At 52.7% G+C, this 17,196-nt stretch overlaps 1 protein-coding gene across 3 annotated transcripts in view; it reads right to left on the reverse strand.

Moving 5' to 3' along the window:
• PTPRA (protein tyrosine phosphatase receptor type A) overlaps positions 1-17,196 on the reverse strand; it is a 74,108-nt gene that overhangs the window by 34,161 nt on the left and 22,751 nt on the right. For 2 of the 3 annotated variants that reach the window (XM_068679558.1, XM_068679557.1), the window contains one exon: positions 3,733-3,804. The exons of the other annotated variant lie outside the window; for it this stretch is intronic. In XM_068679558.1, coding sequence (XP_068535659.1) covers positions 3,733-3,765 — 33 coding nt within the window. In that variant the 5' untranslated portion in view covers positions 3,766-3,804. The remainder of the gene's footprint in view (positions 1-3,732; positions 3,805-17,196) is intronic. 3 annotated transcript variants of the gene reach the window in all.

A 17,196-nucleotide genomic window follows, 5' to 3' on the forward strand; every position in this document is an offset into this window, starting at 1 on the left:
GGTCCCTGCACGCTTCCTGGTGGGGTTTCTGTACCCGGTTGTCTCATCCAAAGCCTCAGCGCTGGCGACGTGTGCTCAGCGCCGATGGTTTATGAAATGGGTCCTCCGAACCTCGGGGTGGTTTTGGCACGAACAGGCCACGAGGTCAGCTCACAGCGGCAAGGTGAGGTTCGAGGTGGAAGGTTGAAGCTTCATGGAGCAGAGGGCTGGTCCAAGTGCCTGCAGGACTCAGGAGCACAAGCAGCAGGGATCTGGAACTTCTGGCCTCGGGGCAACCTTGGTGGGTCTGAAGTGTCCCCCAGGAGTCAAGCTGCACATCAGGAAAAGCCAAAATCTGAGAGCAGCCTTTAAAACTTTGACACGGACTTCACCCACCAGCAGCGTTGATCAAAACTGCATCTTCTAAGATCAAAATCAATCTTCTAAGCGGGGTGAAAAGCCTTTCTTGGCCACCATCTGACGCAGAAGCCACCAGGGTGAAGAGCTCTGCAGAAGAACCAAGGTCTTCCCGACCACCGGACGCATGGCGAAGGGACATGGTGCCAGGGTTGGGTCATCTCCTCCTTGCTTCTTCTGCAGTTTGCTCCCAGCTGCCGTGTGATCGGTGAGAAGACGAAATGATGGCACAAATGTGCCTTCCAAGGAGCTTATCTTTCAGGGCAGCTCCTGAAAATCTCCTCGGTCCCCTCCGAGGGCAGCCGGTGCCTCCGCGCAGCCTCCCTGGCAGCAGCAGCGCTCCAACAACAAATTAAATTTCGGGTTAATATGGGAACGCATACCAGCGGAGCGAGCCAACCACAATTACCGACCATTATCTGCCAGGAAAGATCTTTCAGTTATTGTGGGTAGAGCCGAAAACATCAGCTCGGTGATCAGCACCGCTGGAGACGGCGAGAAGAAAACCACACGCGTTGAGTATCGCGCAACGCCCCGGGGCACGGCGCCTCACTCCCCACCTCCCAAAGGATGCTGGCAACGCGGCTGGGAAAGGCTCAGGGAAGGACAGGGATGATCTGGAGGAGGTGAGCAGCTTCTGGTGGACTTTCTCGGAGAAAGAAATGTGGTTTTAGGACCCCCACCCTCACCAAAACATCGCAGCAGGCGCTCTGGTGTCGATATGACTTTCGCCAACCCCTTTTTGAGCAGCTCGCCGCTCAACCTGAACTCCTAACCCGCTCAAAAACCCCACACAGCCCAGCTGTGTCTGCCGTAGAGAACCATTATTCATCACAGAACCATCTCGGTGGGAAAAGACCTTCGAGGTCTGCACGTTCAGCCTCCTGCTTTGGGCACGCCGCGGCGCTCTTCCCAACCCAACGCCGTAGATGCGAGCGCTGGGACCATGCGTGCACTGCCACCCTCGTCTCCCACACCTCTGACATCCTGAATTGGTCTCCAAAATGAAGAGATTTCCCTTTTTCCCCTACCAAAAGCAATTTTTGAGGAAATAAGTACATTCTAGACAAGGCCTTTTAGACCAACAGCCCAACGTGTTCATCTGTTCTACGGTGTACTTCCCCACTGCCTAGAAAAACAGAGGATTATCGGCTAATTATTTAATACCAGCAAGTTTAGTCAAATTTTAAGTGACGATGATGGGTTTAGCATCCATTCAGAATTCTGAGCTAAAACGCTAAGCCAACCTCTTTACGAGAAGCCTGCTTTTAAGCCACCCAAGCTTCAAGTGATCCTTTCGCAGCTCTTCCTATTCCTACGAGACGGCGTAATTTGCAATATTGGATAATTCCAGGCTGCAAGCCTGAAGGTTTCTTCGAAACGTCAGCTTCTCGCTCTTTGAAGACAGACTGATGGCACTGGAGCTAATTTGCTTAATTAGTAATTTACGGGAAGATCTCTCCAAGAGAACGTAAAACCCTTCAGACGAAACGCTCTAAGTGCAAAACCGAGAGACCATAATGGGTGTTTACGCCCATCTTTCACAAATTTGGGGCTGTAGTTCCTGCTGTTGATGGACTTATTCATCCCAGCCATGGAGCTGAACCCCACAAAGGTCAAAAACAACTGTCCCAGGCTCTCCCTATAACTGGGAGAGTGTTTTTCCCAAAATCATGCCGAGCTGGAAAATCCTGATGAGATGCAGAGAAAATGAGCATGGGCATCAGGATGCTGTCATACGGCCCCGTGCGCCCCGGATGGAAGGAGTTTTCCCCAAATTTCAGCAGCTTTGTGCTGTCCCCCGGGCGCACAAACCTTGCAAAACACCCATGGGTGTTCGTGGAGCGCGGGGAGAAGGCTCGCCCAGCTGTTCGTTTTGTAAGAAATGATAATTCATGCAAATCCCTGCTCCGAGCACATTCCACAGCCGCGCATCTTATCGCAAGCCAAACAAAAAGCAGAGAGACGTTTGAGACCCATAAGCCTGCACGAAAAGAATTTGCTCTTGTTACGGCTTGAATTTCCCCCTCTCCCTGCCGGTAAGCTCTCCAGCACCGCCAAACCCCGAGCAAACCACTAATTCCAGGGGTGCTAAAAGGAAACGAAAACCCCAACCGCGATGTAAAGCAACGCCTGTGGTAGAGGGCCAGAGATATATGGAGAGATAACGCAACCCACACTCACTCAAGAGACTTTCTTAAACATTTACAGCCCCCCCAAAAAAGTGAGAATAAAATCCTGCCCGTGGCATTCGTCCCATCTGGGCTCCCGAGCATCTCCCCAAACGTTGCTGGGTTTGGGGTGTTTGCCACCCCGGTGGGAACTCGGAGCCTGGAACCTTTCCAAGCAGCTCAACCCAAATGTTTTAAGAGCTCAGGAGTACGTGGAGGGTCCCAAAGTGTTAGGTACAGTCAGGTGGCTTGTGGAGAGCCAGCTAAAAGGGTGTCCCAGGGTGCAGAAACCCCAAAATGCAGAGGGAGCAGAGGAGCTGCGGGCACCCACACAAGCCCCAAGGCAGAAAACCCAGAGCAGGAACCAGGGGAGATGCCACGGGCACCCATCCATCACCTCTGAAGCACCAAAAATCCCTTCCTCCAGCTCCTGAAGACCCTCCCATGACTTTTTTTTATCCATTGCAAAGTTCTGCTCACATTTAGGTGCCAAAACAGTGCCCTCCAGCTCCCTGATGCGCTCCGCAGCCAGCGTCAGCAAGGCCAGACCCCAGGTTCTCGAGCAGGGATCACCAAAACTGCTTCTTTTTAGCTCCGTGCACACTTGGGTTTTCTTTCCCAGTGTTGTGCAACAGCTCGGTGCTTTTCACAGCAGGGATTTTCCTCCGTTTCATTCATCAAGAACCGAGTATTCCCTTACGGCACCTGGAGCTGGACCAGCTTTCCACAGAAGCTGGAGCCGGTGAAAATAAACTAATAAAATATATTTTTAGGTTATTATTTTTTTTTTTGGGGGGGGGGATATGGCAAGCTAGAACCTGGATTCCAACTCAACCACGAGGCTTCAGCAGAACAAAAAAATCCCTGTGCTGAGCGCTCTCAAACGGGAGTCGTGCCCCTTGCAGCCCGACGCCAACAGAGCCTGCATTATCCTTTGGGGGAGGAAGTCGGGTTTTTTTCCACTTAGCCACGTTCCCAGGTAATTCTTAAATAAGATTTCCCTTCCCCTGTGTTTAAAGGGACAAGGAGGTAATGCCTTAATGCCCCTCCGTACTGTGTACCCAACCCTAAAATAGCTCCGAGCGGTCTGCTGCCGGCGAGCCGGGATTTATTTCGAGGAGAGGGCGAATTCCGAGAGGCCAAAATTCGCAGAGCTTCTCCCTACCTTAATTATCGTCAGTAAATCGTCCACCTGCATGTCATTAGGAGCCCATAAAGGTTCTTCCAGCGGTGCCCCCTGCAAATGAACCAAGAAAAAAAAGAGCTTTTAAACCCCAAACCAGCAGAATTTCCACTGCGAGGCAATTCCGCGATGTTTTAATCTACAAGCAAAACGCTCATTTTTGTTATTGAGACAGGCTTGGGGGCAGAAGGAATGAAAAATGAGCATTTTGAAAACCACAGCTAGAAAAAGGAGAGAGATCATGCTCATGGTGCCATAGGAGTGTGCATTCACCCAGGGCAGCAGGGATACGTGTCGAAGCGGTTCTGTATTTGTTCATCTTTCCCACCCCAAGCACGGAGGCCACCAAACCCCAAATCCATCCCCAAGGCTTGTGACAACCCCACGCCGTGGCATTTCCAGCTTTAGGAAGCGGGGCCGGGACAAAAGCTGCAGCCCCCTGAGGTTATCAGCATCATCTGGGGGCTGAAAGGGAATCGGCGAAGCTGTTTTGAAAAAAAAACCCAAAGTTTTGGCAAAGTTTGGAGAGCGACGCATGGGGCGGGCGCTCCCATCGCCTTCCAGGAGGAAGCTGACGTGGTGCCGCAGGAAAAACCTACACCGGGAGGTAGGAATAAAAAAAAAAATCAAATGCAAAGACAGAACGAAAGCAGAAGTGAGGTGCTGTAAAGCTGGAGCAGCAGAAGGGGATTCCTGATGGGCACCTGGCTCCTTCCGACGGGCTGGGAGCTCAGGGGGTGCCTGCACAAACACCTCCTCGTGGCACAGACAGGAGAATATCGATGGCCAAAAGGCAAATGCATGACAGCCCACCTCAAAAACAGCACTGTTATTGTCTGTAATGGTTATTTGTAGGTGTCAGGGTTAGCGTGCATGTTATTTCTGTGTCCGTTTGGATGGAGACAATTCAAGCAGGTAAACGTGTTCTGTTAGGGCGCATCAACAGCAAGGAAGATACGCTGGCTTTATGAGGGAGCATCCATTTTCTACAGCCAAAATTCATTTTTCCAGTTCCCAGAGCACCAGGAAACCCAACACTGATGGGGGCGAAGCATTCCTGGAGAACACAGCAACACAAAGCTCGAGGAGGAGCTTCACCTACAAGAAAGACCCCAGGACTCCGCAGCCAAACATCTCCCAGCCAACGCTTCAAGCTTCAAGATCCCTCTGCACGCCTTGCAAGCAACGAGGGCAGGTGAAGGCAAAGTTTACTGCGTGCTCTCCTATTTTAGGTTCACTGGAAGGAAGTTTTATTGCTAAGAAGCCAGGCAAATTGGCCTCGTGTTTCTCGAAATGCACACGGAGGAGAGGAAGAGCTGGGGGGTTGCAAGCTCGCTGCAGCTCCATCCACGTGGAAATGAGAAATACGGGCTCAGGGACCAGGAGGGCAGCTATCGAAGAGCCACATTAACGAAGTGCTTTGGGATTGCAGCACATGGTGGGGCTCGAGACATCTCCACTGGGTTTGTTAGTCCAGGACAAAACGCTCGAGATCTGTTCCCCGCTCATCCGGGGCTGACAAAGGTGGCTTACGGATCTCGGGCTGCTTATTAAAATAATTAAGGGAGCGGTAAGCCAGGTATTAGTTGGCCAGACAGAGCAAATCCCACCGCCCGCGTAATCCACCTGCAAGCCAAGTGTTTCCAGGGAAATCGGAGCTGCCCCTAATCCCTACAGATCCCGGTGCAGGGAGCTTTCATCCTCCTGCCTCCCGCCGTGGGTTCTTCCTGCCGCACGCCCCTTCGTGCTGCCAGGGTTTCGGGGGCAAAAAGACATGGGAATGAACGTTTTGGTAACAAAAACCAAGTTTTGGATGCTTCAGATGTAGCGTGGTGTGGGCAGCTTTGCGCTCGGGTTGAAGGCAGAGCCGCTTCTCTCTGCGCGTGATTTAATCAATGCACATAAATCAGGGCAATCTGGGTGTAAATCAGGTGTGGTTACAGTGGTTTCCATGTGCTGAGCGTGTCTGCAACCTGACATTTCCCCCAAAAAGGGGCAGGAGACCTGCAGGGATCGCTGGCACTGCCTGAAGCCTGAATTCCCCTTCCTACAGATATCCCCTGAGCCCCCACCGCCTGATTTTTGGATGGAGACAGGGGGAGGCTGCCCGAAAAATGAACCACCGGGGTGCAAACACCGATGTGCAAGGAAAATAATAAAGGGTAGGAGGCTCAAACCCGCGGTGCTTTAATTATCTGACCTGCCCCAGAGGAGCAAGGCATCCCCAGCAGGATGGGAGCTGCCGAGGGTTGCTCTGCTCCTGCCCGGCCGGCACCAGGGCAGCTCCTCAGCTCCTTCCATGTCCCTGCCAGAACCTCTCACCAATTCAGCAGCCAAACAGGATGGTTAGGAGGAAAAATCCTACCTGGGGGACTCGGGCTCGCTCTCACTTCAGAGGGAACCCGAGCTCGGGCTGTTCTCCGGGATGCAGCCAGGAGCGTTTCCTCTGACAGTCGTGCTGGCGCTCTGCCTGGCTACAGAGCACGCTGCAGAAGAGCCCCGAGCACTGACCCGCTGCTAGAAGTGCTTCAAAAATACCAAATGCTGAATTTTCAGAGAATAACGGGGCCTAAACACCAAAGCAGCAAAGGAAGGGAAGCCTGAGTGAAAGGTTTTTAAAGGCTTTCAGCCTCGGCGTCCCTGCACTATCACATCCCTTTGCTGCTTTGATGGGATAAATATCAGAGGATGGTTTTGGAGCACCCAGAAACTGAACGTTCAAGGTACAGAGGCAGGGCATAGCCCCGAGACCCTGCAGGCTGCAAATGTGACAAAATCCCACGGAGAAACCTGGATGAACACTGATCAGAGCCACAAATGCTGCTTGCATCCAGGCGCAGCGAGCAAACCCCAATCGACCCGCGGCAAAGGAAGCAGGAGCAGCAACGGGTTATTGTGGGGATGCAAAAGCAAGGGCTGCCTCGGAGGGGGGAAATCCTAAAAGGACAGGGATGTGGCAGGCTGGAACTGGGGCTTTTTTTTATTATTTTTTCCCCATCTTTACTCATCTCTGCCTCTCCACGCAGTGCTACGGCTCCTGGCAGGGTCCAGCAGCAGCACCCTGACTGCTGGAGCTTCCCAAACCCCCCCCCAAGGCACAAAATCCCTTGGCACAGCAGCAGTGTCAGGCACTCGGAGAGCTCTTCTCCCCACCCCTGGGTGACAATCAGCTTGGGTTTGCCCCTAGCACGTTAGCTCGGGATGGCAGCTGAGCCAAAGATCCATGCTAAAGGGTTTGCCCGGAGACTTTCCAAAACGAATCGGTGCAAAAAAGGCAAACACAAAACAGGCGCTGCCCGCACCATCAGCTGGGAGCTGCTCGGAACAGAATACAGTGAGATTTCAAAAGACAGGTCCAATAAAATGATTCCGCAGAGCCCCTTAAAGCATAAAACCAGCTGGGTTTTGTTTCCATCATGAACAATTTCTTTAATTGCTTCTAAAGGAGCCCAACCTGGAGACCTGGGGCCAGCCCCTGCCAGGGCTGAGCTCCCAGCCCCCTTCTGCCGCCACGGCAATGCCTGGCAAACAATTGCTGCCCTTTCGAGTAAAAATAATAATGATAATGATAAAAAAACACAACAGACAACCCCCCAGCAGGTATTTCTGTACCTGGACACCTGCATGTTTCCCGTGCAGGAGCTGGAACCGCGCAGGCACGACCTCCGGGACTCCTCGCGGCTCTGCCCGGTGATTTTTCTCCTTCCAGCCGAGCACAAAGCATGGCAGAGCCGAACGAGCGATGGGGAGGGAAGGGAAGAAAGCACCTGGCTGCCTCCCCGACGCCCCAACGAGCTGGCAGCCGGCGGGAGGTAAATCTTTGAATCTTTAAATCTTTACCACGCTTCCAAGCACAGCAGCCGCCGCGCAGCCGCCTTCGCTTGGGTGCCAGCCCTGCCGTCCGTCCCCCCCCCGGTATTTCATCTCCACCCAGCTGTCCTCACCCGCTCTAGAGCTTCCCTCCCCCAGCAAGCCCTTAATAAACCTCTCCAAAAATCTCTTTTTTTGGGTACTTTTCCTGGAGCCACGCTCGCTGTGGGTGCATCCCACCTGGAATTAAGAAGGGGCAAACAGCGAGCCCTGACCGAACACCTTAACCCAGCGGCTGGCACCCAGAATTATATGGAAGGGGCACCCAAACTTCTGGCTGAGGGTTTTGTTTGAGCCGTTGGGCTCGCCGCCACACACCTGATAAGAGGCTGCAGCACCGCCACACCCCGAGATAAAGCCCCAGGGCTCGAGCCTCCAAATCTCCATTACGCGCCCTGAGCGAGGGAGGGGGGAACAAATCCCTAAAGCAAAGGCTCTGTGCCTAAAGAGACCGTTTCAAATATTCTGGGCAAATATTCCTGCTTTCCTTTCCTCGCCAGACCTGCGTGTGGACGCCGAAATGGTGCCCTCGTGTTTGCTCAGCCCTGTTTCGTTGCCTCCCGGCGCCGCTCCTACGGACGCTGCCCAGCTCCGCTGCCCGGTGCAGCAGCACACGGCGGGCCCCTCCTGCTGCTGGCCAAATTCCGACCTCATTCCTTCTCAGGGATTTTGGTAAACGCCAGGAGACCCCTCCAGGACACCCAGCAAAGCTTTAGGAAAAGGGCATCGTCTATAAATTGAAGCGATGTGGCTGGGAGGGGGGGGGGAAACCAAAGGCACCGCAGGGGTGGCCACGGAAACCGAGGGCCAGGTCGCAGGGAGATGGCCCAGCCATAAAAGAGAGGTGCTAGCACCCAGTTTGGGTACTGGCAGATACACAGACGAGCTGTGACCCTACCCAAACACATTTTGGGGCGGCACGGTGCCCCTGAGCTCTGTGCCATGGGTGTTAGGGCTGATGAGAGCCTCGCGCAGAGGGCAACGCGCAGCGCAGCAGCCGAGCTCTCGTTTCTAGCTCAAATGTTTGCAACCTTTTAATTCCTCTTCCTCTTGAGAGCTCCTTAACGAACGTAAATACTTAGGAAGGAAAAATAAAAACGCACATGACTCGGTCAGCTCCCTGTGCACGGCTCCTGCCCGTGGCTCGGGGCTGGTTCCCTTTCCAGGAAGGTTTTGGAGTGCACAAACACGCCAAACCGATGGCTGTGCCTCTCACCCCTCAATTCCCCAAATGTTTTGGAGGAAAATCCCACGGCCCCAGCTGGCTGTTTCCCTGCCAGCTCTCGAATTCAGGGATTCCTGTTCCCGACGAAGCGAGAACGTGGGCTGCTCCTGCCACACACACACCGGGCTGACACGGCCAAGGCTGCAGCGTCGCTCCCAAATCCCCGGTGCCGCGACGGAAACCTGCTCTGCAAAAAGTTTGTGGCTTTACAGGGTCCAGGAGCCAGCAAATTCGAGAGTTTCTAAAGGTTCCCCTCCTAAAACATCCCCGTCCTTTCGTCAAAGCCCACCCCACGGACTGCCAAGAGGAGGCACAGCCGCTGGAGTGCGCATTTTCGGCAGGTCCCTGCGGCGCAGCAGCTCGCCCGGCGGCGCTTTCAGCCCTTCCCGTGATTTCCTGCAGCCTCTCGCACGCAGGAGCGGGGCAGGGAAGCCGAGCGGCCTTTCAGGAAGCCGCCTGGAGAAAGAAAACTCCAGCCAGATTTCTAAAAATGGGTATAAGCTGCCATAGGATGTGCTTCGTCCCTCTGTGCAGACGGGTTGCTGAGCTCCGGCTATAAATACGGCATTGGCGCGGCCGGGACGTTGCGCTGCCCTCCTTCGGGTCACAAGTTCAGAGCTTGGGGAAAAGCTGCTCCAAAAACAAGGGCTCCTTTAGGGCTGTCATAAATGCCCGAGTTCCCCAGCACCTTTTTATGCTGGGAGAAGGGTTTCAAATCGCATCTTTTATCCCCGTTAGCGGTGCTGATCGGGATCCCCCCGTTAGCACCTCCGTGGCATCCCGGTCCCACTGAATGACGGACGGATCCCTCAGCAGATTGTGGTGGTGCAGAGCAAAGGTTCGAGAGAAAAGCAAGCTGGAACAGTGAAAAAAAAAATTAAGCCACAGCAGCCGAGGCCAAAGGAAGCAGGGTTTTCACTCCTGGCACTCGCACCCTACAATTTCGGGGCGTTAAGGGAAGATTTCCACCTCCGGGCTTGACCATCGGGCTCCAATTTTAGAGCCACTGTCAAAATAAACTGTGGTTTTTGAGTGCATCCACCAGCTTTTTATAGGACGAGGAACCATCACCAGTTGGTTTTGCTGGCGTTTATTTATAACTGGCTTGAAACACTCCCCCCGTGACAGGGCTTTCCCTCCGGGTAACTCCGGGAGCACACGGAACCGACCCTGTCCCCAGTCCCAACGTTGGCTCTGCTGCGGCTTTGAGGGTGGAGGGATTTGGAGAGGTTGGGCACGCACCCACCGAACAACACAGATACCCAGCGGGTCTCCAGAGGGCCAGAAACCCTAAACCTGGCTCTTTTTGTGCAAGCCACAAGAGTTTTGCTGGAGAAATTCATTGGCGAGGTGCTGGGGATGGCAGGACAAAACCCGTAGGACTCCTGGTCGCTTTTGGGTTAAACTTGTGCCACCAGCACAGAGCCCGGGTTACCAGCACTCCTTGTGTACAGCCTCCCCCTTTCCTTCCTCTCCGTGACACCCTGGAGATAATTTTGTCCTAATTTCCATGTGAAGTTGCACAACGACGTTGCCAGCCCACCTGGAGCTTCCTCCTGCTGAGCACGCGGAGAGAGGCAGGCGGGAGGCACGAGGTGCTTTGCATGGGGCAGGCTGTGCCGGCACAGCTCTGGGGCAGGGGTTATTTTCCCCCTGTATCATCCCTTTTTTTTTTTTTGTGCTACGAGGAACCGAAACTTCTTCCTGCAGATCACATGCTGGGCATGCCCGGGATGCTGGCCGAGGCTCGGCAGCGGGATGTCTCCAGCCTACCAGCACCTGCAACGAGCTTTAAGACAACAGCAAGGCAGCTAAATCTAGCTCTCACACAACTGTTCTTCCCCCCAAAATCTCCGCAGCCCTAAGGAAAAAAGAAGAGATCCATTTAGGGTGGGTATGTGCTGCGAGCAGGACAGGCTCCCAGCAAAAAGGAAGCTGAGTTCCTTTTTCTGGCTCCGCTACCACGTTGTTTTATCCCTGCTCTATTCCTTTCCTCACCACCCTAAATCCCGTCGATTAAAATGAGGTAGAAACCATGGAAACTTTCCCTGCTGCTCGGACAATCGGAGAGGTGACAGAAGCGAGCAGCAAAGCCCCCAGCACGAGCTGGGCGCAGGCTTTGCAGCAGCCCCAGCTGCGGCTAAATGCGCTCGCGGTCCCACAACGCCACAACAAAAACATCCGAGACAGCCCCTTCTCTTTCACAGGTACTTGAAATTTGAGATTATTTCATCTTTTTCCTCCCTTTTTCCTATTTCCAGCGGCGTTTTCCCTGCTCTGAGCAACTCCAACACCGTCAATACCCACAACAAATTCGCTCCGTGTATTATTTATTCCGATTAAACTTCGGACACTGCCATGCTCCTGAGCACGCAAGTGCCAGCAAACCCCAAAAATAGAGAACTAATATATTTAAATGTGTTATATTTAAGTGTGTTGGGTCATTTAAATCCATTCAATGGCTTTAAATCCACATTGAATGGATTTAAATGACCCAACCTCCGAGGCTGAGTGGTTTAAACAGCAGCGGCGGTGGCTCGGAAACCCCGCGTGCCCCTAAAGAGTTAAAACGTAGTTATGGAGACGGGCACGATTAAAATTCTGGGCGAGTGTATTTAAATGGCAGGGAGAGCCGAGCTTGCCCAACTGGATAGTCAGACCACAAGTTCCCCCAGCCACGGCTTTGATTTTTCCACCGCGACGCAGACAAAAAAAAAAAAAAAACACCAAAATCCTCTTCTGCTTTTGGGGCACGCAGGTGGGATCCCGCTGCGTGTTGCACGGGATGGCTTGGGAAATGATTCCCACTTGGGAACCGTTGCCTCTTGGTGTTTCTGTACCCCTGAATTTCCCCCGTGGTGTTTGAACACTGCCCACGGCCACGCTACCTGGGCATTTATCGGCTTTGAAAGGCTGCTGGGATGGAAGAAGAGGTGATGGGGTCTCGCTGTGGGATCAAATCCCTGTCCAAATCACCTCACACAGGAGCTTGGGGTATGCCAGGAGCTGGCCATGCCCCCCCCAAGACCCCGTCACCCCTTAAAACTGTTTTTATCAGAGCACACCAAGACCTTGGGTTTGGGGTCCCCACGCTCAGGCTGTTTTCAGGAGGGGAATAACCCAAGAGCTGCTGCAGAGCATGGAGACACAGGGTGCTGGGTGTGATCCTGCCCTTTTCCTTCCCCATCCGAATTATTCTCCCTGACACCGCTGCTTTTTGAGCAGAGGCAGCCAGGGACTTGCACATGGACAGAGACACACGGGGACAGCCTGTGCCACGCAGTCACCATCCCAAAACTGCTGCACGGGAGAGATTTTGCAGCCTTATCCCATGTACTCGGCATAAAAGCACCACAATCAACAGGAGCCACATGGATGGGGTGCCCCAAGGAAGGCTCGGAGCAGGAACTGCCCCCCAGCTGCTTTTGGGTCCCATCAAATCCAAATTGGGCTGCTCCGGGACCAACAAGTGCCCGTGCACGTGGTAGGGCTAAAACCCAACTGCTCTGCTTCGTGCACGGCCCGAAAAGGCTGCTATTGGTATTATTTATAAGTCACGTAGATAAAAGGATGAAAACTTCACCCTAAAGCTGAGCCCAGAGGGAAAAACCTCCTGTGCACGGTGCCGGGGACCCTGCAGCACATCCCCGCGGGGACGCCGGCTCCAGGCACGTCCTCGCCGCCCCGCTGGGCTCCCGCTGCCTTCCCCGGGCTCGGTGCTGCTTTTGGAGAGCAAAAGAGAGGCAGGCTGAAAGGCAGAGCTGCCAGAAAGGAGCCGCGGAGGTAACCAGTGGCAACTGTGCCTAATCCAGCGCGGGGACAAAACCGCCGGCCTCATTCTTACCCGCGGCACGTGTCGGGCCGAGCGTGGGCACGGCCGCAGCCGCTGCCTTCTCCTTTCAGTTTCAGAAGGGTTTCTCTTTTTATTAATGATTTCTGTCTTTTTTTTGGTCAAATAAGTAATTTTAAGAGACGAGGAGGGAGCTGGTTTGAGCCTAAAGGAAGCACAAAAGCTTTTTCCTCAGCACACGTACTCGGTGCACAAAAGAAATGTGTTTTGGTCTGTTCTTTCCATAGTGCTGGAGAAATTCCCAGGAAATAAGCTGCTCTAATGCTCCCGTTCTTAACTTTTTTAAAAAGTATTACAAGAAAGAACAGATAAATACTCGACATCATGTTGAAAATAATGATTTCAGCAGTTCTCTGCCCAATACTCAGGCCACGGCCCCAAAAAGATGTCTCGGTGCCAAAAGATGCAGCAGCATCTGCTCACCTCCTGGGTGCATCAGCAGCACTGCAGGTCAAGAGTGGAAGTGAAAAAATGTTAGAAAGGCATATTTGTTACTGATTTTTTGAGAATTTGCTCATCACCAAACATGTGGGCTAATGACTGAGACTGAATGCAACCCGATTGCTAAGCCCCAGACTCACAGAGCTGGAGGGGCTGGAAGGGACCTCAAGAAATCATTGGATCCAACCAAATTCGTCCAGATTGTTGGTAGCTTCTTCAACAAATACTGGGTGCTTTTATTTCTTAGAGCTCAAGCAGAATACTGATTTAGTCAATTCTGAGCTGAGAAAGTGTTGTGGCTTATCCCAGCCTAAACCAGGAGAAAATGGCACAGATTAAATGAAGACAGAAACCCATTTTGTCCACTTTTGATCTACGAACATATCGGAGGCAGGATGGAGCACAGATTAATGGAAAGATGAGGAGGAGAAACATCAGGTGCCTGCTGGCTGCACCAAGATATGTTTCTCCCTTCTTCCCCAGCACCAAGCTGGGAATTTAGGAGCTTTCCTGCAGTGACCCTGCTCTGAGCAGGAGGCTGGGCCAGAGACCTCCAGAGGTTTCAGCTAACCTGAGCGACCAGTGACCCTACCTTCCTGGGTGTCTCATCATCTGTTAGAGCTCGTGCCATAAAGCCAGCCCGTGCTGCCGTAACTGGATGAGGAGTGATTTTATTCTGTGTAACTCACTGCAAAAAAAAAAGCATATGCAAGAAAAGAGAGGTTCCATCCCCTACGAGACATCCCCGCACCCGGATGCTGAAAAAACCTTCCAGATAACGACAGTCCCTTCCTTTTGATTTCACCCTTTGCCTCAGATTCCCCTCGAAACAACATTTTCACGGCCCTGTAAATGCAAACAGACTGCTGCCTCGCAGGCAAGCCCGGGGAGATTTTCTTCTCCTCGCAAAAAAAAAAACAACACAACAAACCCAACAAAACCCTCTCGATTATTTATGCCGCCCTTTGAACAACACCAGCTATTGTCGGAAAGCTGTTTGCAGCGTTTTCAAGCTCTGAATTTGAGAGTCTGCTCATGCTGCCACGGCCCGGCACAAAACCCTTGCTTCGAGGCACCCCGAGCACAAGCAGCGCCGGGCAAAAGCGAAACGGAAGCTGGTGGGTGTGCCGGCCACCTTTTATATAATTTATATAAGGATATTTAAAGAAAAAAAACAGGCGAGGGGTGGTTGGTTGCTTGATTTTAATCTGGGGAGAATGGAGAAAAAGGTGAAGGAGCAAGAGGCAGAGCCAGGTAGGAGCGAAAGCTCCGGCTCGGTGCCGTGGAGGAGAAACGCGGGGAGAGGCGCAGGGACGGCGGAGCTGGAGCCCTTCCCGGCAGGACCCAGCGAGGAGGGAGCTGGTGCCAGAGGGCTGTGGAGCAAAGCGGGCTGGCCCAAGGAACAAGCAGCCCGTTTCCTGCTCCATTGCGACCAGGAGAAAGGAACCAGGGCTCTGCGACTGAGCAAACAAAGCGCGGGTCCCTCCAGGCTCGCTGCGCGCGTTCCCCTGCAGGAACCAAGGCCGGGGAGCGCCCGGTGCCGCCCTGCTGCAGCTAAAAAAAAATAAAAAATAAGAAAAGGTTTTAAAAAAAATAAACTGCCAAGCTCTTTTTTCCATGGTGTGTTACGTTACAAAGCAAAACTGGCCGGGTTGCAATCTTCCGCAGCGCTCCTGCGCCGCGCCCCGGAGGCCGGGTCTCGGGTTACCCCGTACCTGCAGGAATTTCAGCACCCAGCCTTTAATCTGCAGCTCTTCCGAGCCTCCTGCAAAGAAAGCAAGTGTCGTTTCCTTCCCCCCCACCTCCCACACCCCCATGCGCCGACGAGGAAGTCATAACCCGAGTGAAATAATAAATAGGGCCCGGCGAGGAGGGGAGGCTGTCAGCGAGAGGAAGGACGGCGTTCCCGCATGACCCGAACCCAAAACGCCTACTGAACCCATCCGTTCGGGCTTTCCAGCAGCTTTCCAGCGCTGTGCAGCAAAGCTCCTCCCGAATTTTGGCATCTTCACCTCCCTTCTGCCTGCAGGATGGGTTTTAAGCACGGAGGGTTTGACCCGACCCGATTGAATTCCTGCAGCCCAGGAATCCAGTTTGCCACCCCTCGCACGGGAACCTGGGGGTGTTGCTCAAGCTCCATCACGCTCTCCGATCTCAATCCAGCATGAAAATATTTGGTGAAACGCATTCAAGGCTTGATAGAGGTGCATGGACTCCACCATTACCACTTCACACTCAATTTTCCCTCTTTGGGGAAAAAAAAAAAAAAGCAAACTTTAACCATAACCCAGCACTGCTGCTCCTGCTCCCATTACCTTTGGATTTTTCCAGCGCCACCACCACGCTGTGGCATAAATCAAGAGATTTATGCAAAACTTGATTTATTTCCCACTCTTTTTATGAGCGAAGGCTTTCCCTTCAGCCACACCGTGGTGATTAACTCTGTGCCTACTGGAAACCCAGCGCTGCCAGGAGACCGGCGCGTTTCGGTGCTGAAGTCTGACGAGATGTTGGAAGACGTGATCCGTCTTGAAAACTAAAATAAATGATTTCCAGGTCCCTGGGGGGCAGGAAAACAGATTTCTGGTGCTATCCCTGTGCTCTGTGCAATCGGAGCAGGATGAGTTTGCACAGGGCGAATGGGAGGGTGTTGAAGCCACGCCGGGGTCAGTCTTCCCCCAACAACTCGAGGGGGCAGAAAGGAAATCCATGCCCCCCTGGGGCACAGTGCGGTGCTCTCCCTGCTCAAAATATTATTAAGCTGATGGAGCACTGGCCAAGAGAAGAGATCTTTGTTTTCTCCCACTACACCTTTCCCGTTTCCGCCGCGGTTGACGTTGGCACGCGTTATTTTCACGCAGACGGAAAGTCACTACAGAAGCAATCGGAGGATTACGCTTAAAAAAAAATAAAATATTCATGAACAATCTCATTTTTTCCACTCTTTCGCAGCTCAGCCACTCCACACAGCGAGCCTACGCCCCCACCACACCGCGGATGAGCCACCTTCTCCAGCAGAGGCTGGCATCGCGTCTGCCTGAAACCATCGCCGAGTCAAAGCTGCCGTTGGCAGCACCAGCCTGTGGAACAACAGAGCCCTATAAAAATAAAGCTTTTGGGTAAACAGAAGATTGCACTTCTTGTGAACAACGAATAACTTTCAAGCGTTTGATACAGAAACCACCCAGGCAATGCTCAGCCCCACTGCCCTTCGGAGAGACTGCCGGGTTCCATCCCCGCACAAAACCCCACTAAATTTGGTGGAAGTATTTTGTCACCGAAATCCCAAACCGGATTTGCACCACGATTTTCTCCCCCCTCTGAAAACGAGCATTTAATCTACCAGATCCGGTTCAGTAAAAGAGAGAAACTGCTGCACGTGGATGGAAATCCCAGCGTCAGCAATTTCAGGTCACGTTAAACGCTAAGCAAGCGGGCTTTTTGCTGCGTTGAGGTATGTGGTGATCCCACATGTGCAAGGACAAACCCAGCTGCCAGCATCACCTCCGGGGTTAGGGGCAGCAGGGGATGCCCCTGGCTTCGGATGATGCCCCCCTGCCTCTTTGGAAGAGGAGCTGAAGCTCAGCTCCTGTAGGCTGCATTTCAGGTTTAAAAAACAAACTAGGAGGATGGTATATGGGATTAAAGAAGTTACAATTTCAAAATATTCGACCTACAAAATGGACTTGGGTGAAAGTTGCATTAATCGGTCTCTACAAAGCCATAAAACCCCTTCTTATCCTTGGGCTTGCAGCATTGTGGCCACGTGAGCAGCTATTGCAGCCCGGCTCTCGCCATAAGCCTCATGAAAAGCTTTCACTGCAACAAACGCCAAGGCGAAGAGAAAGAATGAATTAAAAATCCAAATAAAGCTCTTTTTTTTTTTTTCCCCTACCATGTAATTGCAAATGACAAACATATCTGTGGCTTACAGAGGAGGCAATAAATTAAAGCTACAGTCGCAAATCGGACCAAAAAAAGATATTTAAGTCATTCAATCCACCACCCCGGGACAGCTCCAGCCCCATGGGATGCTTCTCAGCTTTGTGAAAGACTTGGA

Source organism: Anas acuta, chromosome 4 (genome assembly GCF_963932015.1).
Source record: "Anas acuta chromosome 4, bAnaAcu1.1, whole genome shotgun sequence".
Taxonomy (NCBI): domain Eukaryota; kingdom Metazoa; phylum Chordata; class Aves; order Anseriformes; family Anatidae; genus Anas; species Anas acuta.